Genomic DNA, 20,837 nt, shown 5'->3' with positions numbered 1-20,837 from the left:
AAGAGCCTGTTCCAGGCCTCTCTCCTTGGCTTGTAGATGGATGTCCTCAAGTTCACAAGGTGTTCTCCCTGTATGGCTGCCTGTGTCCAGACTTCTCCTTCTTAGAAGGATGCAATTCATATCAGATTAGGGACCATGCTCATGTCTCAGTTTAACTTAATTACCTCTGTAAAGACCTCATCTCCAAATAAGGTCACATCCTGAGGTATTAGGGGTTAGGACTTCAATATATAAATTTTGGAGCACACAATTCAACCCATAGTAACTTGGGAAAATGTAAGTGAAAATCAGAATTACTTTTAAATAACTTTCATTGGAGGATTGTGTTTCTTTGCACAGTTGATTGTATTTGTACAAACAGTAGCCCAGGAATATTCGAGCTGTGTAGAACAGAAGAGAGTAATGGGAGGGTAGCAGGGAGGGGGAGGGTCAAGAGAAGAGGGGAAAGAAGAAAACGAAAAGAAAAGGAGGAGGAGGGGAATGGGAAGGAGGAAAAGAGGAAGAGCAGTGAGCAAGGTCAGACTATCAAGCCTGCACCAGGTTGAGATCGGTGAGAATGACAGCTCACCACTCACCTAAATTTGCTTTAATTTCGGTTTACTAAACGCACCAACAAGAAGTGCAAAGGATATGCACACATCACTACAAATGTTTGCTGGCCCCTCCCACCATCACTTGTGTCTCATAGAAGTGTTCGCAAGTCTGGTGGACCCGACAGCTCTCCCACGGTGGGACGTGTGCCGGCTAGAGCCTTTTACACCATCCGGACGGACAGACGTGGGGGAGTGCCAAGCCAGTATCTAATGGCCCCCCCAGTAAGGGAATCCCTGCCAGCACAGTCGTGAAAGACTTGCAGCACCTTTCATGTTTTTATTGCCTCCTGGAGCTGACTGAAGATTTCAGTGCAGCAAGGCTACCACAAAAGGAAGTCTGACAAGAGTTTGTTTTGCTCATTCAGGCAGCACATGCTCTCTGAAAAGAGGTACTGCCTTGAGTCAAAGAGAACTGAAGGGAGAACCAGGACTCTGCAGGCTCTCAGGGCCTTCCACTCCACTGCCAGCTGACCGTGTGTACCACCAGGTCACAAATACACAAAATGCAAAGCCACCCAAGGCAGGTGGATTTCCCCAGATGCAGTGCAGAGACTGCAGAACAAATAGCACCATAGTTAAAGCTTCAAAGAGAAGGGGGACAACGTTAACACACTTGTACCTGAGATGGGCCTGGAATAAACCCCACCGTGTGACTCGTGTTTGAGAGAGCTGGGACGCCCAGTCTGGGGCTAGCCAGATCTGCCATGGAGCAGAAGCAGATTATCCCGAGGTGATTCCAGTGCATGCTAAACTTCGAGAACCCCTGTTTAAATTCTACAGCCCAAACCAGTTTAGATAGGGCCCTGGGAGAATGAGCTTCCGTTTTCTTCCCAGCAACTACTGTCTGTTAGAACAGCTTGAGACCATAGGAACAGGCAAGAACAGGATTGACCACCTGCATCACCTATCCAGCGTTGATAGGGAGGAAAACAAGTACTTCGCAGGGCTAATTTAACCCTCTTGTGTGTAATTCAAGTTCTTCTCGTGTCTTCATTTGCTTTGTGAGGTACAAACTTCCAGCCCTTTACCCAAATGGAGTGATCTAGACTGTGTATGACTACACCTTTGATTTCTATTCAGTTAATTTGCATGTTTTATTTTATCTTTAGCATGGGAAGGAGACCTAGTTGCCAGAGCGGCCAGGAATAGTATTTAAAAGTTTAGCCTTTACTTTAACCCTGGTTGGTCAATCTCACTGTGTTCTTGGCTCACCTAACATTTGTGGTCACAAGAATGCAAAACAGTGCAGTTCTGCTGGCTGCTTCTCCCTATTTTGTCTCTCCGTCAAGTCTTAGGAACTTGTTGACTTTCTCCTAAATTTACTAACATTATTCATTTTATTTTTAGTAGCTAACCTTGCTGCTTTTACTCCTCTCCCTTTCATTAACACTGACCCCTGAGCAAAGGCCATCACTTGGTTTACCTCGTTCCAGAGTCTAGCCTCCAGAGAGGTCTGCTGGCTTATGCAGAGGCCCTAAATAGGGCTCTAAATAGGGCTCACAGTGCAGTTCGGAGGTGGGGCCCTGGCCTGGAAACAGGAAGCCTGGTTCTGGCCTCTGCTCTACTACAGACTTGCTGCACAATCTTGGGCAAGCCCCTCCTCTCTGGGGCCCCAGAACTCTGTTGTACAATGGGGAGAACACAGTGAACTCTCAGCCCTTCCAGCTAGAGTATCCCAGGGTTCCCCGGTCTTCCTCTGTTACACAAGTGGCCATACAGTATAGATTTCCTGGAAGGTAGTTCCAGTTTTGCAATCCCTGGCACCACTGCCCACACGCCATGAGCATACTGGTTCTTAAACTGTGGTCCCAACTACTGATTTCACCAATAGTTGAGGGGCCCTTGAGGGGGGTCCCTGCCTGGTTTCTCCATAATCACAGTTATGTAGGACTTGTAGCCCCAGTAGCCCCAAGTGGGACTAGGATCCTAACATCCAAATGCCTAGCCTTTTTAAGCAATGAGTCACCTCACCAGGTCATTTCTAAAACCCCAGTAGAAAGGCATATCACACAGTAATCAGTGTTTGTTGAATGAATAAACAACTACACTTTCTCTACAAACACAAGCATTCCATAGACTGAACAAAGCTCAGGACTGAAATAGAGAAACCAATTCCTTCTGCAGAACCAAAACCTCAAACTGAAGCTATGTAATGTCTGGAGTACACCAAATGATGGCGCTTTTCTTGCAGTTGTGTCATTTTTAAACCTCTGTGTGCAAGCTCTATTGTTATGACACCCTTCCCTAGCCCTCAACCCAAATACTTAATAATCCTATCTGTGTGACTCCAGTGGGTAAGTGAGAGATCTGGAGTTAAATCCCAGACCTTCCACTTACAAGCTGAGTGGTTTAAACTTCAGTTTCCTCTTGTGTAAAATGGGGCAAATAGTAAATTCCTCATTAGGCTGTTGATTTAATAAGAAACCTACATCTCCAAAATTACTGAGAATAAGCACGTGTTAACTGTTAGCTAATTAACAAAGCAACTCGGATCTTTCTTCTCATTTTAGTCTTCCTATTTGGTGGGAATTATCATATCTATAGTAATTTACAGCTGAGGAAAATGAGACCCAAAAAACAGAGGTGAGACACCCATGATCTCACAACTGGTAAATGGCAGGGCCAGCAGTTGAACCCAGGTCAGAAACACTTCCAAGCCTGGAAGATGGGGTAGTAAGTGCAGTAAGTTTAGACCTCCTAGTAGAGTCAAACAAACTTTGTCCTGGCCGAACTCTCCTCCTGCAGCACTTGAGGGGCGGGGCAGTGCAGCTCTGGAGTTCCTATGCGTAGGAACACCACATACTGTACAGTATTTCCTGTTGAATGAAGCCAGCTTTGTCGACATTTTCATCCATTTTTAACTTGATGGCAACATTTGCATTTCAGAAGTTTTTTTTCAATTCCTCCTATGAGGACATTAGCACCTGGGGAAAAAAGTGGAGTCTAGACTAGGACAGGTGTGAAAACAGAAGGTATATAACGTGTTTCGCCTCTCCCAGGAATAGATCTTTTCTCGTCTACTCTTTTACTGTAATGTGTTCAAGGCACTGTTGGGCCCAGAGATCTTAGTCTTTCCATCCCTCACTAGCCTCAGGGACTCTTGGGCGCTTTCCCTAATATGGTTGTTCCCCGGTGACTTAAAAGGCTCAGCTCAAACTGCAGTTATGATGTAATTCACTTTCCCAGTTTTAATCACTTAGAGCTTCTATTCAGCATGTGCTGGCTGTGTCCATTCAGTAATGGCTAGATTTTAGCCCATAGTCAAGGGAGCTTGAGGATTCTTTGGGCCAAGGTAGCCTCAATGCAGGTCAAGGTCTAATTTGTTAAGTTTTTGAATTTACTATAAATGGCTCATGATCCCCTAGGACTCAAGAAACAACAGTCTAGGAATCCCTATTTAAAAAGAAAGGAACATAAAATGTGATATATACGTAAGTGGAATATTATTCAGCCTTAAAAAGGAAGGAAATTCTGACATATGCTGAAACATAAGATTAATCTTGAGGACATTATGCTAAGTGGAATGAGTCAGTCACAAAAGGAAAAAATATTATATGATTCCACTCATATGAGGTCCTTAGAAAGTCAAATTCATAGAGAGACAGAAAGTAGAATGGTGGTTGCCAGGGGCTGAGGGGAAGGGGGAGGGGGAGGAGAGTTATTATTTACTGAGCTTAGAGTTTCAGTTTTGCAAGATGAAAAACAGTTCTGGAGGTGGATAGTGGTGATGGCTGCACAAAAATCTGAATGTATTCAATACCACTGACTTGCACAGTTTAAAAACTGCCAACATGGTACTTTTTGTTATGTGTATTTTACCACAATTTTTAAAAATTGGAAAAAAAGAAAAAGAGAGAAAAAGGAACAGCTTGAACACTAAGACTCTCAGCTATGGTATTAGCATTGTCTCATCAGAGCCAAAAACAGCTACATAATAAATGCTGTACATTTTTATGCCCAACCCCCAATTTTCCTTCTGCTGAATGAAGCATCTTGCTCTGCCACTGAAAACTAGCATTTTCTTATAAACCACTAGCTCAGAAAAGTCAGTGACTTTCAGCAGTCAGTCCACTAGAGACCACTGCTAAGCAGAGGAGGCTAACAGCAGCACTGTGCAGTGAAGAGAGTGCTCCCCTTACAACCAAATAGCTCCCCCAAGTGGCTTCAGCTTCTCCCCCAAAGAAAAACAGACCCCTCCCGCAGAGGAGCAGATTTCTTTTCCAAATTAAATGTGTAACTTTTAACTGTTATTAGTATTGTCAACATGAATATCAGAAAAAAAATTCCATTATAGATACTATCATCTTTAATTTCTTCCAAATGAAATTGACACTTTTCCCTCTGACTTTCAAAATGAAGATACTTATTTCATGCAATAATCAATTCCCAAGATAAAAGGGAACCAGTTTTTCATCATTTTTTTCCCCAATAATTTGCCATCTGTTAGGATTTACAAGAGCACACTCACCCATATATTGCCCTAGGAAATCATTTTTAAAGATACATACTTTCACCACTTAAATTTGGCACTTTGGACCTAAAATTACTTTTCAGCCAGGATTTAAGAAAAACACTTATGAAACTGTTCTAGAAATTTTTTTTAATAGGCTTAGAGAAAGATGTTTTCCAAATTATTGATTTTTTAAACTAATACACCTCTTCATCATTTTGTGATTCTGCTGGACAACTAGGGTGTTTTAAATGGATCTCAATCTTTAGGAATTGTGGCTTAGAGTCCTAGATTCTTGGAGTGTGCACCTTTGAGCTATTCTTGGTATTTCCTGTGGTCTACCAGAAGGTGCATGCTCATACCCAGAAGGCAGCATAAGCTAAGTGAAACTTCAAAAATTTTTATTTTTGGTTGGAATTATATCAACTCAGTTTAGAAATGGTATCTCACACTGATTATTAAGGTCTTTAATTTCCAAAATGAAAAAATTTTATATAAGAAATCCAATTTATCAAATGAATTCTTTCAAAAGGGGTTTAGCAACAAGTGATAAATAGATTGAAACCCCTCATCTACACCCACAGAATTAAGAACTGACAGAAAGAAGAGGCAAAAGTATTATGTATGGTTTGAGAGACAAAGAACAGAATGAGCAAACATTTCATCCAAGATTTCTGGATGATTTCTATGACGATTCCGCTGGGTACCAGCTGCCTTTGAACACAGATCTGCCTGATGGAGTCATAGGCACACTCCTTGAAAACCACAGAACACCCAAAATAACAATGACCAAGACAGAGATACCTAGAAGAAAACAAGCCAGGGCCACTGACAGTATCGTGCGTTTGAATGACTACATGGTCATATAAGAAACTGTCAATCCAACGAAAAAAACAATCTCCACAAAACGCTTTCTACATATTTACTTGTAAATCTAAAGGCAGAGAGACTAAGGGCCCTAGCAGCCAGGCATAAGCAATGAGACTTGGTATATGAATTTAAAAGTTTATTAGCCACAGAAAAAAAAATGATTCCTTAAAATCAATTTTCATTAAGTTCCCTGTAAAACAGTAAGCTTACAGAAAATTTCTTTCTCATGAACAGAAAATCACTATGCTTTTGGTCCAAGATATGTTGGGTTTTTTTCCTTTCTTCTTCAGATGACAGACAGATGGATGTAGCCGAATCTATGAACGAGTGTACTTGCCCCAAATGTGCAACATAAATACAGAAGCGATGAACAGAAGACTCATAACCAATACTGGAACAGGGCCACTGGAAATAAGAAAAGGCAGGCTTAGTTTCAGTAATAATACATTATTATATTTGTAATATTAAAGACTGCCTAGGGGAAAAGGGAGGGGAAAGCACCTAAGATCCATAGAAGAATATTATTTACATCATTTAAAAATATTCCAAAAATTATTACTGTGGATATTTTGAGGGTGACAGCATTGCAGTTATTTAGAAAGGAGGAATGCTTATCTTTTAATGAAACATACTAAAATATATACAAAAAAAGGATCTAACGTCTTAGAGACACTAGTCTCTTTAATTTTGTGCATTTGATATTCTCCATAATAAGTAATTTAAAAAATTTCCCAAACTCTTTAAGTGCAAATGATCCAATTACCAAACTATTATTTCAAATTAATATTTTAAAGACCACCTTCATCGTCTAACTACAATAAACTAGGCATAACAAAGATGAATATCCCATTATAAGTTATGAAGCATTTTCAAATATATGATCCCATATGATTAACAAGCTCAAGACACAGGCGAAACAAATACTAATCTTATGAAATGAGAACACAGAGCCTAAGAACACAGAGCCAGAATGGAAAGGAGGGATCTGAACTCAGGTTTTCTGATTCCACACATAGTGCTCATTTTACTGCTTTACGGTTCCCATATTTAGGGGAGCAAACATTCTAGGCAACATTAATTAAGTTTGATTTATATTTAGTTTACTGTAGAAAGGAAGTATATTTTACTCATCAGCCCTTCCCTAAATCAAATGCTTTCCAGGTTGAGAATTAGTACATGGGTTTCTTACAGTTAGAACTCCTTGATTTTACACAACCTGTCAAAAAATACATTTATCAAATGAATTCTTTCAAAAGGGTAAGTTTAGCAACAAGTGATAAATAGATTGAAACCCCTCATGCTGTCAATGCTGATGTCAGTCAAAGGCCTCGTCTTTTTGACTCCTCTTGCCAACAACAGTTTTGGAGAATTCAAGATGTCACTTCACCTCCCAGGTACACCTGGGGGTGGACACAGGAAAAGACCCCAGGAATCTTTATAATTAGGGCAGTAGAGTAACCCAGTGGAGCAGGCGGTAACAAGAGTCCATTAGTGGACAATAATCAATGCACAGAGATCCAAGTCCTTGCTACACTATTTTGTTCTTCCAAAATTTGTACAATTATGGGAGTAAACAATCTTAAAAGTACCTAGGAAGAGTTCGTCATCACGATGCACTGGATCATACTGCCTTACTTTAAAGTGCCATTAGGTAACATCAGCCGTAAAGCATAAAGCTGAGAGTGCAGTGCTTAGAGCCCAAGCGCTGGAGTCTGGAAACGAACTCTGCCCCTCACAAGCTGTGACTGTGGCCCTGTGACTCACCTTCTCCAAACATCATTTTCCTCGTCTGTAAAGTGGGGATAATTACAGCACCTCTCTCATAGGGCTGCTGAGGTATTAAATATATTAACACACACACGGTATAGGCTTCTAGTAAGCTCTCAGGAAATGCTACTATTATCAACCTGAAAAAAAATTCTAACTCCCAGGAAGAGCCAACAGCAAGCTCCAAGATGGTACCTGACTGCTCCAAGATGTGGATTTGAGGATACAATTTCCCAACTATGTCCTTTCACCAAAAACCCCTCTCTCTGGTATGATGAGACTGTGGTTTATGACACTGCAAAGGAATAGCTTCTATCGATTCCTAGGACTCACAACAGCAGCAAGCAAGCCTGGCTGCACAACAGCCCAAAGCAAGAACAAGCCAGATTCACCCACAAGAGAACAGTTGTTTCACCACCTCGATAAGGGTTTAAAATGTTGTCCCCTGGATACCCTGAAGAGCAAGGGGCTTCAAAATTTGTCTCTGAAATACTCAGAAAAATTACCTCTAACAAGGACCAAAATGCTGCCAACTCACACATCCCCAACCCCAAGAATTATTTCCTGAAATACATTCTCACCTTGTAAGTCTTCGTCATAACAGGGGGGAAAAAAAAATCACTAAGTAAAACAAAACCTCAAGAATTCTAGGGAAGTCTTTCTAAATTAAATTTGTGATCTAAGTCAAGCTACTGGTCAACTTAATTAAACTAATCCAGATAACTCTGATTTTGTCTCTGTTACCAAACAGGCAGAATGGAAAGAGCATGGAATTTAACAGTCCCAGAATATCTGGTTCCAGCTCTTGCTGGCTGTTTGTCTTTGACAAGTAGCTTTGCCTCTCTGAATCTGAGCTTCTGAACCTGAGGAGCTATACGAATGAGAGCTGTGATTATTCCAATTCCTCATCCACTGGATTCAGTCAGGAAACAGCTGTAAGCAGTGGTGTCCTGGAGCCTACCTGGTCAGAAACCTGTGGGATTAGGTTTCACAGTACCAGAAAGTGAGGTGAGGCGTGGGGACAGGGGTTCCCCCAGATGCCCATATCCCATCACCTAATGAGCATTTGCAGGCCTAGAACTGGGGAAGTGATGGGGTCCAGTCACCACCCACCAACAGCAAGGAGGCCAGAGAACTTTTGGTAACACAGCCTAATGCAGAAACTCCCATTAGACTGCAATAATATCAGCTTATGCCTCCAGGAGAGCTTTGAAAAATCACCTAGCTCCTGTTCAAATGGTTACTCCTCTATTTCTCAGTGTGGGACAAGACCACCAAATGAAGAGCAATTTCACCTAATTAAACCGTTTTCCCTCCAGTTCTCTCTATTCCCATCATTTATTCTGACAGAGCTACATGAAGATGTTCCCTTGCTTTCACTCAAACCATGAACAGATGTCATACCAGGCCCTAAACTAATTGGCTGCTATATGGACAAACCAAACCCCACCCACCCGGCACAAAGGAAGCTGCAGTGTATTATAGATCTCATCAAAGCAAACACCACTGGTGGCGGAAAGAGAATGCTGCCAAAGGGCTCTGTGATTCTGGACAGCAACACAAAGTCTGCTCCCAGGACTTACACTTTGAGCCCCGGTGAATCTTCTGTGTAGAATCGCCACATCCCTCCAGTGCCTGCTGAGGTCGTGCGGCCTGTGCTCCTCGTTCCGCAGCTGGCATTTTTCCTGTGAGAGAAAAAATGTTACAAATGGCCTTTTTTGGGAAACCCTTATCAGAGCATTATAACATATGCTACCATTACACTGGTAAAGAACCAAAAAATTAACTTTTTCTTTGCTAATACCTCCTTGCTTTTGCTTGCTTTTACTCCACTGACCATAACCAATAAGAACTGAGTACCCACCATACACTGATGCATACAATAACCCAGAAAAGTAGTTACCATCTCCATTTTATAAATGAGGAAAATGAGGCTCATAAAAGGTTAGGCAAAGTGCCAAAGACCACATAGCCAGCAGGCAGCCATGCTCGGCTGTGGACCCAGTTCTGACTTGAGCCCATCCACTTGCTCACACATATAGGCACCTCATTTGGACAGTGCACTTCAGTTTCACTTCACATGTATTTTTGTGAAGTCAAGTAAAAAACTCCTGCTTAAAAATACCCTGAATCCATATTACCTGATTTTTAAATGACTACTTTAAAATGTTTTAAAATTACTGTATTTTCTACAAAAAACATAAGTTCTAATTGTAATCCAAGTCTCAAAACAGAGTATATATTTTATGAAAAATTATTTTGCAATCTGTTTTCACTATTTTGATATACTGACTGCAGATCTTGGACAGAAGTAGGACGTGAAAAAATGCAGGAAACACCCAACCAGAACTTGTCCCTCACAAGGGGATCAAGGCTTATGAAGTGAGCTGTGTGGTGCAGGCAGTCCTGGCACACAGAAGCAGCGAACAGCACTAATGCCACTGACCAGGAAGGAAGCCAGGGAATCCTTTCCCTCCTCTCCTGGGTCACTAGGAAACCCTCCCCAACAGCTAGTCTCCCACACAGCACTCCTCCAATCCCACTTCTCATTTCCCCTCAGTGCGAAACTGGTACCACGTAAAAATAAGTAGTAAGTGTGAGACAGGTCAGAAGAAACCTTCTTCAGCCCACTTATCACCAACTCAGAAATTCCAGGGAAGGGGAAAGGAAGAGAGAGAGAAAGCCCTGTCCCATCACCGCCCCTCACCATTAACCAAATCCCAACACACCCTCCCTCAAAATCCCATTCCAGTTATCCGTGGACTGCTGGTTCTGGATTTTTGAAAAAAAGACGGCCATACAGGGAGAAACCAAAATACCCTATCCCCACCGTCTCTTCTTGCCTCCCAACTCTGGTTCCTAATCCCCACCTCACCCTACCACAGACTTTACTCCACACTCTGAATGCAAGAAGCACTGGTCTAGGGCTCAGGGAGCTTGCCCTGCTGCATGGAGTGGGAGAGTGGAGTCCCGGTTCCAGTGTGGGCTCCAGCAAAAAGAGCTGTGTTCATGCTAGAAATCTAAAAACAATTAGTGTCAAACGGTGATTTTGATGTACTGTACTAAAAAGATTACATTTCAGACACATTAATTATGGGCTACATGGTCACCTGGGAACTTGTAACTCCATCTGTATGACTGTTTCTATGGGAAAACTGATTGTAAACTGTACAGGGATTTACAGAGTAATTCATACACTTACAAGAGCTTTCACACACACACACAGATACACATCATCTAATTGGTGGAGTAGGTATGTTCACATACCTTTTCTTATTCATAGAAAGGAACTTGAGCTAGATGATAAACCCAATGTGGACATAAGTCATCGGCTGAGCCAAGACTAGGACCCAGGTACTTTCTACTATTCCCACACCCACCCAACTCCAGTTCCTGTCTTCAAAATCTCCAGGAGCCCCCAAGGAATCAGTCTGTGCTCTTTGAAGATTTCTTACATCTGCTGGCACACGGACATAGCAGAGGATTCAGGCCACCTAGAAATACCAAAAATGTACTCAAAATACCTCCCATCCCCCCTACTGGGAAGCTAGGTAGAAGTTAACAGAGCCCATTTTAATCTCCAAAATTTCTTTTTGGGGTCTATTTTACCCTTTCTTTCTAGCCACTGTGTAACTGCCTCCCTCCTCCTATACCCTAACGCAATGGTTTTTCATAACCAACCTTTAACATACTTTGTTCTAACATGGTGGTCTTCTGGCTGTTCCTCAAAGAAGCCAAGCTCATTCCCATCTCAGTCTTTACACTTAACTATTCCTCTTGTCTAGGAAGCCTATTCCTCCCCGGACCGTTGCATAATTTGCTCCCTTGTCTCTTTTAGGTCTCTACTCACCTGTCACCTACTTTGAACACCCTATCCTCACCCACCCTCTAGTCTCCACACAACTTTATTTTTCTTCTTGGCCTTACTGCCTGAAATATTATCTATTTATTTGCCTTGTCTATGGTCTCTTACACTGGAATATAAGGTTCATGAGGTCAAACCCTGACCAGCTTGTCCACAGATACAGCCTCATGACTGGAACAGTACCTGGCATGTACCCTCAATAACTATTTGATGACTTCCTTAATACCCCAGCCAGTCCATCACCTTACTATGCCTGATTCCCATTAATCCTGAACACTAGAGACTGTCATACAGAGTGAAGTCAGAAAGAGAAAAACAAGTATCGTATATTAATGCATATATGTGGAATCTAGAAAAATGGTGCTGATGAGCCAGTCTGCAGAGACAGAGATGTAGAGAACAAACGTACGGACACCAAGCAGGGAAAGCGTTCGTGGGGGGGCGCTGTAATGAATTGGGAGATTGGGATTGACATGTATACACTAATACGTATAAAACAGATAACTAATAAGAACCTACTGTATAAAAAGAAATTCAAAAAAAAAATCCTGAGCACTGCAGCATTTTAAGGCTTTACAGTTTACAATGTGTTATTGCTCCTTTTCATCCTAGCAACTTCCTTTTATACAGTAGTAACAGAGCAAGGACTCCAACCCTGGCCTGACCTTAAATCCCATACAGTTACTTCTCAAAGTTCTACTTCTATTACCTCACTGAACATGGAGACAGAATGCAAATCTGTGGACTACATAATCCACAGCACTATTATTAACTGTTAGCTTCAACTTTTTCTTACAGACTCACAAAGAGGGAATATATTCTTGAACAGTCAATACCTATTACATTACACTCATGAAGTAACACTTAGAAGAGTACCAAGATTCTAGAAGGGAACTCTGTAGGGTCTCTCAGTACATAGAACCGTGGTCTGTTGAGTTACATTGGCCCCAGCGGTAGTGAATTCTAAAAGACGACATCAACACCCCCAACTTGATAAGCTGCATCTGTCCTCAAATGTTTGTTTCTCCATTTCACTTGTGCAGCAGTTATTTCAATTTTATTTATTAAGTAAACAGTTATTTCATTTATTTGATAAACATATGATTTCTCTTTTTTTTAAGTTTTCAGATGATCAGACTTCTCTGCCACAGTGTTACCAATTCTCCTTAACTAGACCCACTCCCCAAGGAACTGTACCAACAGGACAGGTTTTCCATTCCAGCACAAAGAATCTTTGAAATCCAGGGTGGGAACAAGACAGCACCCCAAGCCCAAATAACCTACACCACAGCCTGACACACTTTCCAGCTGGTCCATCCCAGCCTTACCTTGAACACCTTGATGACAGGGAACTCACAATCATTCAGGGTCATCTTAGCATTTCTCACAGTTCTACTGGAATTTTTTTTGCTCTGAGACAAAATCTGTCTCATGTAAGTTCAAATCATCAGTTTTAGATTTACCTACTGTACCAACAAGAGAAGTCTCATCCCTCTTCACATCCTTGAGAATAGTTTTCGTGTATCTCTTCAAGGTCTTTTCCTCTCTAGATAAAACCCCCACTGGTTCCTTCAAAACAATCCCAAGATTACAGGGTGGCTTGATTCCTTCCCTCACTCATCATTTATTGTGTCAGCCTTATGGTAGGATAGAGCTGATGGGCAGTTTTTGTCAAAGTCTAATGAAGGAGATAAACATGGAAACATAAATGCTATTAGAAGGGTGTGAACAAAATGCTTGGGAGTAAAAGAGAAGACTAGTAGCTGCTGTTGCCTTTGGAGTCAGGGAAGGCCTCAAGAGGAAATAACCCCTGAGCCTAGTCTTGGAGAATATACACAGATGGCCAGAGGGGTGGGGGTTGGGGGGGTGTCTAGTGAGTTCAGAAAACAGTAATAAGCTCACTGTTGCTGGATCACAGGAGAGAGAAGAAAAGCGATTAGGCTGGGGGGAAAAAAACCCCACCACCAAGAGCTTTGGTAACCCTCTCCCCCTCCCCACCGTGTTTAAGTTCAGCAACAAGAAACTAACCAGCAGTGTGCCAGAAGCAGAGCAGAAATTCTGCTAGATGTGAGAAACTGAGGGCTAAACTGAGGCAGTAGAAATGGAGGAGGAAAGAACGGATGAGAAGTTCTTCATGTACAATATAAACGTACTGGATAAGGACAGCATTAAAAGAATCCAAGATGACGCTCAAGTCTGGCTTTGGGTGAACGAGTTTACAGCAGTGCTATATGGACGTAGGGAGATATAATTGGGGGCGGGAGCTGAGGTGTGAAAGGAAAGACAGAACTGCGCATTAGACGAGTCATGTTAGACCGAGTGTGTATGGGACTTCCAGATAGAAGTGTGTGAGTGGAGAGCTCAGGTCTAAAGACACCAGTTCAATGACGTCGGTTTTCTCAATGCTGTCTATGACCTTACTCCAGTTTAACTTTCCTTTTTCAAGAGTGGTACTCAAAGCTGAGCAATGCGAAGAAAATATTGCCTCCCTCTCGAGACGCAAAAGACCAAGAAGTCTTTAACTACCCCTACGGCCACATCACAGGCAGCTAGCTCGTTTTGCCCTTACGAATCTTAACATCCTGGGATCTCCTTCTCAGGACCAACGAATTATTGGGCCCTGTCCCTCGGAGCCCACAGCCGAGAGGGTCGCAAGATCCTTACCTCTGCCGGACTGTGGATCCCGCCGCCCGGGCGGCCACTGCTTTGCTGGGAGAGCGCCCTGAGGAGCCCACGTTAGTGCCACTGGGGGTCGGACCAGGCTGTAAAGGGAGACAAGGAGAGAGACTGGTGAGCGCCGCCGGCCGGCCCCCAGACCCCAGGCTCTGACGGCCGAGACCGGGACATGCACGGGGGGCTAGGGAAAACAAGGGAGCCGCGGAAGCAGGACAAAGCGTAAGGCAGGAATCTCGGCGCCTGGGAGAAGCCGGGACAAGGAGGGACGGCTGGGGCCACAAACCATGCTGGAGACAGGAGGGTGGCAGGAAGCTGAGGTGGACAGCGGAGAAGCGGTGGAGCCTGCTGGCCGGAGGGACCGACTCAGGTCCCGCCCCCAGACCTGCTGGCAGGGTCCTCGCTGACTCCAGGGACGCTTGGGCTGTCCTAAGATATGCCTGTAGGAATTTTGCAAGAGGAGACCCTGTGAGCTGCTGTATGGGAATTACAGACCTCATGTATTTTTCCTTTGGATCACAGCGTCCTTCCTAGAGTCCAGTATCAACCAATAGGAGGATCTAGCCATGATGAGACGAGAAATTTCCTCCGGCAGTTACTAGGCACCCACAGATTGGCGCTGACGTGACCTAACCGACGCACGCGCCGAGGGGCGTGGTCGGTCCGCGTTTAGGGCCAGCTGGGAAGCTGGAGGAAGGAGCATGCGCGGAAGCCCTTAAGCGTGCTAGGTGAAGGTGCGGCTCCCGGGCTATGGCGGAGGAGCAGGGCCAAGATGAGGACCTGGGTCCTAAACCGTCCGTGTTGTTTCTGCACCCGGACCTGGGTGTGGGCGGCGCCGAGCGGCTGGTTGTGGACGCAGCACTGGCGCTGCGGGCGCGCAGATGTAGCGTGAAGATCTGGACGGCGCACTACGACCCCGGCCACTGCTTCGCGGAGAGCCGCGAGCTGCCGGTGCGCTGCGCCGGGGACTGGCTGCCTCGCAGCCTGGGTTGGGGCGGCCGCGGCGCCGCGTTCTGCGCCTACGTGCGCATGATCTTCCTGGCTCTGTACGTGCTGTTCCTTGGCGACGAGGAGTTCGACGTGGTAGTGTGCGACCAGGTGAGGTGGCCACGGCCGGCCCTCGCCGTCTCACTACGGAGGGCGCGCCGCATGACCTCTGCTGACCTCTCCCTGTCTGTGGTTCGGAAAGATCGGAACTGATCTGGAGAGATCAAAGCGGGAGTGAGATTGTGGTTCTCAAACTTTAGTGTGGACCCGTTAAAGTGGCAGATTGCTTGGCCCCACCCTCAGGTGTTTTTATCCTGGGACCCTGAGGTGGGGCCCCGAAATACGCATCTTCACTGGATTATCGGGAGATTCTGAAGCATATGGGCCTTGGTGCTCTCTCTAAGAAACGCAGGCATTAGAAGTCAGCCTTCAGTCATGTTTTGTATGGCTTCCCTGTTTTGCATTATTCCTCTTGACACTAGTTCCAAGCCACATGCATCCCACTGTAGCATTTGCTGTCAGGCCACTCCGCTCCTCAACAGTGTCATGTGTTTAATAAAACCCTAAGCTAAACATGTCATGTCCCTATCAAAACTTTAACATGGCTCCCCATTAGTCTTTGGAGAAAAGTCCAGGCTCTTTACCTTGGTAAATAATGTCCACCTGGATATGGGCTCTAGCTAGTCTGGACTCTTTCTGTGTTCTTTTTTTTTTTTTTCCAAAAAAATATTTATTTTAAAAAGTAACACCTACTCAGGACTAAAAATTCAAATAATAAGAAAGACTAGAATGTAAAAGCCCCATTCCGATTCTACTCCCTAAAGATAGCCACTGTTAACCGTTTCTTCTGTATGTTTTCAGAACTTGTCTTGTGGCTATACCAGCATATGATGTCTGTTCATAGATACATCTTATTTATAATAATTAGGATTATGACACACCTACTATTGGACAGCTTGCTCTTTTTCACCAAAAATTTTTACTTGGGACATCCTTACATATCAATATTAGAGATTCACTTCATTCTTCATAGTGGCTGGAAAATTTGCTTTTGTTTGACTGTACCATCATTTATACATTCTTCTGCTAAAGGACAGTATCAGTGTGACCAGTTTTTTGCAAATAAATCAGTGTTGTAATGAACATCTTTATGCCTTTTTTTTTGTACTTCTGCAAGCATGGTCTTTGAAATTCATAGAAATAAAATTGGTAGGTCAACTTGGTAGGTCAAAGAGCTGTACATCTTTTTTTTTTTTTTTTTTTTTTTGCGGTATGTGGGCCTCTCACTGCTGTGGCCTCTCCCATCGCGGAGCACAGGCTCCGGACACGCAGGCTCAATGGCCATGGCTCACGGGCCAAGCCGCTCCGCGGCATGCGGGATCTTCCCAGACCGGGGCACGAACCCGTGTCCCCTGCATCGGCAGGCGGACTCTCAACCACTGCGCCACCAGGGAAGCCCGAGCTGTACATCTTAAATGTCAATAGCTTTTGCCAACTTTGCCTTCCAAAGAGGTTCTGTCATTCTACTCTCCCACAGTGATAGAGCCTGTTACTCCATGCTTTTGTGCACATTGGATGTTACAGCATTTTAATATTTGCCAAGCTAATAGGTGGAAATGGCATCACGTTTGTATTTGTATTTCTTTAATTATTACTCCTGAGTTACTTTTGATCATGCTTGCTTGTGTACAAGCTATTTCTTTTTGAGAAACGTGGGCATTTGCCCAATATCCTGCATGTGTAAAATTAGTCAGTAAGCATTAGGCAGCTGAGACTGTAGTGGATAGAGAAAAAAACGAGCTTGGAAGTGGGAGACCTGGATTCAAGTTCCATATCAGCTATTTTCTATGTAGCTTTGGATAAATCCTTCAATATCCCTAAAGCTCACCTTTTTCAGGTGTTAAGTGAGTCGGAGATTGACTTGTAAAGATTACCCAACAGGAAAGTCTCTAGTAATGATTATGGTTAACATTTCAATAAATACTGAGCACATAGTGTGTGCTAAATTCTTACACGTTTTACATGCACCAGTGCATTTAATAATGACAAAAATTATATGGGTTTTTTTTTAAACTGGAATTGTCACCAATTTACAGAAGAAACTGAGGCCCAGAGAGAGAGGTATATTACTTGGTCATGGTCACACAGCTAGCTAGTAGAGCTGAAATTCAAACCCTGTCGATCTTGATTCCAGAGCCTACACTCTAAACTACTATAGTTCATTCATTCACTTCCTTAGGTCGAGGAAGATACTGGAGTGGCTCTGTCCAGTGTGGTAGCCACTAGCCATAGGTGGCTATTGAGCACTTGAAATGTGGCTAGTCTGAACTGAGATGTGCTGTAAGTGTAAAGTACACATCTGATTTTAAAGATTTAATGTGAAAAAGAAAGAATAGAAGATCTCATCAACTTTTTAAGTATTAATTACATTTTGAAGTGATAGTATTTTAGATAAAATACATTAAAATTAATTTAACCTTTAAGAAGCTGTTAGTGTAGTTACTAGATTTTTATTTCCATTGGACAGTGCTGTTCTAGAGGAAACCACTGGACTTGCAGCTTTAAATATTTAGCACATATCCAGAAACTGTCTACCAGCCTTCTGTAAACCAGGCATTTTACCAGGTGAGAGTCTGGGGGCATACAACACAGAACTAGACATTGCCCATGAAGGGCCCACAGACTAGCAGGCTGGGTAGGTATCTGTTTCTTTGATTTGGTTGAAGTTTAGTTGACCAGTCACTTCATCTGCTGTTGATTTTTGCTTTGGCTAGGTGTCTGCCTGTATCCCAGTGTTCAAGCTGGCCAGACGGCGTAAGAAAATCCTGTTTTACTGTCACTTCCCAGATCTGCTTCTCACCAGGAGAGATTCTTTTATCAAACGCCTATACAGGGCCCCAATTGACTGGGTAGAGGAATACACCACAGGCATGGCAGACTGCATCTTGGTCAACAGCCGGTTCACAGCTGCCATTTTTAAGGAAACGTTCAAGTCCCTGTCTCACATAGACCCCGATGTCCTCTACCCATCTCTGAATATCACCAGCTTTGATTCAGCTGTTCTTGAAAAGCTTGATGACATAGTCCCCAAGGGGAAACAATTCATACTCCTCTCCATCAACAGGTATGAAAGGAAGAAAAATCTGACTTTGGCACTAGAAGCCCTAGTAAAGCTGCGTGGAAGATTGTCATCCCAAGATTGGGACAAAGTTCATCTGATCATTGCAGGTGGTTATGATGAGAGAGTCCTGGAAAATGTACAACACTACCAGGAATTGAAGAAAATGGCCCAGGAGTCTGACCTAGGCCAGTACGTGACTTTCCTTCGGTCTTGCTCAGACAAACAGAAAATCTCACTCCTCCACGGCTGCACGTGTGTGCTTTACACACCAAGCAATGAGCACTTTGGCATCGTTCCCTTGGAGGCCATGTACATGCAGTGCCCAGTCATTGCTGTTAATTCAGGTGGGCCCTTGGAGTCCATTGTCCACAGCGTCACAGGGTTTCTGTGTGAGCCTGACCCAGTTGACTTCTCAGAAGCAATAGAAAGGTTCATCCATGAACCTTCCTTAAAGGCCGCAATGGGACTGGCCGGAAGAGCCAGGGTGAAAGAGAAGTTTTCCCCTGAAGCATTTACAGAGCAGCTTTACCAATATGTCACCAAACTGCTGGTATAATCAGACTTTTTTCAGGTCTTTATGCTGTATTCATTAACATCACATTTGTAGATTGTTGACCCAGTTTTGAAACCAAAGAAAAAAAGCCTAGTATCTAGGGCAGAAGAGATTTTTTTTTTTAACATACTTGAATCTTGAATCTGAATCACCTTCCTGTACCCCATATCTCCCAGTCTGCTTTTTTAGAAAAAAATAGTATCTTTTAGGCTGTAATAATTCTGAGTCTTACCAGTGTTGATTAAGATGTAAATATGGTACAATTTCACATTCAGCAGAATATTTTGATTACATGTTCTCTAGATTGTTGCTCTACGTATAAATTTTGAGTTATTTTGTGCCTTATTTGGTTTTAACACTTTAAGTGTATCATCATCAAAGTTGATTAATTTGGCTTCATGGTGTAATGAGAAGACACTTAACTGTAGTTTCCAGAATCAGTCCACCTCAGTGTTCAGTGACCTCTGTTAGGAAATTTTTGTTAGTCATACCTTTGCCTGGATCCATAGCAAGAATGCCTTGTATTTTTTTTTTTAACAAAGATGATTTGTTGTGTTTTTGCACACAGACATGACAATAAATGATGTTTATCATAGGAGGAGACGAAATACTAGATTTTGGCCTCTGTGATCTATTGTGGTGGTGTTAGGACTGTAGACAGCCAAGCCTGAATCAGAAACTAGAGTTAACTGGATATTGGAATGAATGGCTATTGTCACGCGTGCAGTGTGCATCTTGGTTAGGGTTTGTTTCCTAGTGTTATCTGAGTCATCGGCTTCATTAATATTTGTGTTTTATTAAGTAAGCGCCTGCTAAGTATAAGACACAAGTGCTTTTTATCCTTCAAGGCCTGCCTCATGCCACTGCTGTGAAGCTTCCCTTGACCCTCTACCCAGCTCCCGAACTGGAAGTGACCTTCCCCTTCCACTTTCTCTGACCTTCTGGTGGCACTGACCAGTCTTAGAGTTCATTATTTACCTATTGGTCTAAGTACAAATAAACATAAAGCACTTTCCCACATATCCTTAAAGCTAAATTCATTTTCAGAAATAACAAAGATCACTAGCCAAAGGTTCCACATTAATCAACTCTAAGAGCACAGACCTGAGAGCCTAACAGCCTGTGTGACTTTGCGCAAATTGCTTAATCTCTGGGCCTCAGCTTCTTCATCTGTAAAGTGGAGTAACTACTCTTGTACTTTCCTCATAGGGTGGGTGTGATGGATTACCATAATATATGTAAAGTACTTAAAATAGTGGTTGGCACATAGTACGGGCTGTATAAATACTAGCTATTTTGCAATTTAGGGTTATCAAAAATTACTATCGAAGTTCCGTGTGGTTTCATGCTGCACTACTGTATTGTCCTTTGGGGTTCTTTTTTTTTTTTTTTTTTTTTCCGTACGCGGGCTTCTCACCGTTGTGGCCTTTCCCGCTGCGGAGCACAGGCTCCGGACGCGCAGGCTCAGCGGCCATGGCTCACGGGCCCAGCCGCTCCGCGGCACATGGGATCCTCCCAGACCGGGGCACGAACCCGCATCCCCTGCATCGGCAGGCGGACTCCCAACCACTGCGCCACCAGGGAGGCCCTCTTTGGGGTTCTTTAGAGCATGAAGTTTCAGGTTGTGATTTATCACGTCAATCTATACCACAGGAGTATTTTATTTTGTTTTATTAATGTTTAAATCACTACCAAATTTAATGTTGTCAGACTTAGTATTCATTAACATTTCATTACATTTGGAAAGATTGGTTTATCGCAGGAGCATTTTAGTGAAATGAAATGACTGTACCAGTAAGGAGTTCGCTAAAATGAGAGTGTCAGGTTTATTGAGTCTTTTATGGAATGAAAAGTTCAGTTGAGTTCTCTTTCCTTTGGCGTTGTGAAAGCTTGCCATCCAGTAAAGTAGCTCATCCCATCTTTTGTGGCTTGGTGCATGTATTTCTCAGGGAACTGCA

At 43.2% G+C, this 20,837-nt stretch overlaps 2 protein-coding genes across 2 annotated transcripts; one reads left to right on the top strand and one right to left on the bottom strand.

Moving 5' to 3' along the window:
* Window positions 1-6,034: 6,034 nt before the first annotated feature.
* Window positions 6,035-14,611, bottom strand: SEC61B (SEC61 translocon subunit beta). The gene is made up of 4 exons (XM_082615122.1): window positions 14,505-14,611; window positions 14,210-14,307; window positions 9,264-9,365; window positions 6,035-6,318 (listed from the first exon to the last, which is right to left on the bottom strand). The coding sequence occupies exons 1-4, from the start codon at window positions 14,505-14,507 to the stop codon at window positions 6,231-6,233; spliced, it is 291 nt and encodes a 96-aa protein (XP_082471248.1). The 5' UTR covers window positions 14,508-14,611; the 3' UTR covers window positions 6,035-6,230.
* A 286-nt stretch (window positions 14,612-14,897) lies between these two features.
* ALG2 (ALG2 alpha-1,3/1,6-mannosyltransferase) lies at window positions 14,898-19,494 on the top strand. Its single transcript, XM_082623671.1, has 2 exons — window positions 14,898-15,316; window positions 17,980-19,494. The coding sequence occupies exons 1-2, from the start codon at window positions 14,969-14,971 to the stop codon at window positions 18,880-18,882; spliced, it is 1,251 nt and encodes a 416-aa protein (XP_082479797.1). The 5' UTR covers window positions 14,898-14,968; the 3' UTR covers window positions 18,883-19,494.
* The last annotated feature ends 1,343 nt before the right edge of the window (window positions 19,495-20,837 follow it).

This window comes from Mesoplodon mirus (assembly GCF_964341445.2).
Source record: "Mesoplodon mirus genome assembly, chromosome: 1".
NCBI classification, from domain to species: Eukaryota; Metazoa; Chordata; class Mammalia; order Artiodactyla; family Ziphiidae; genus Mesoplodon; species Mesoplodon mirus.
This window is presented reverse-complemented; position numbering and strand designations above follow the sequence as displayed.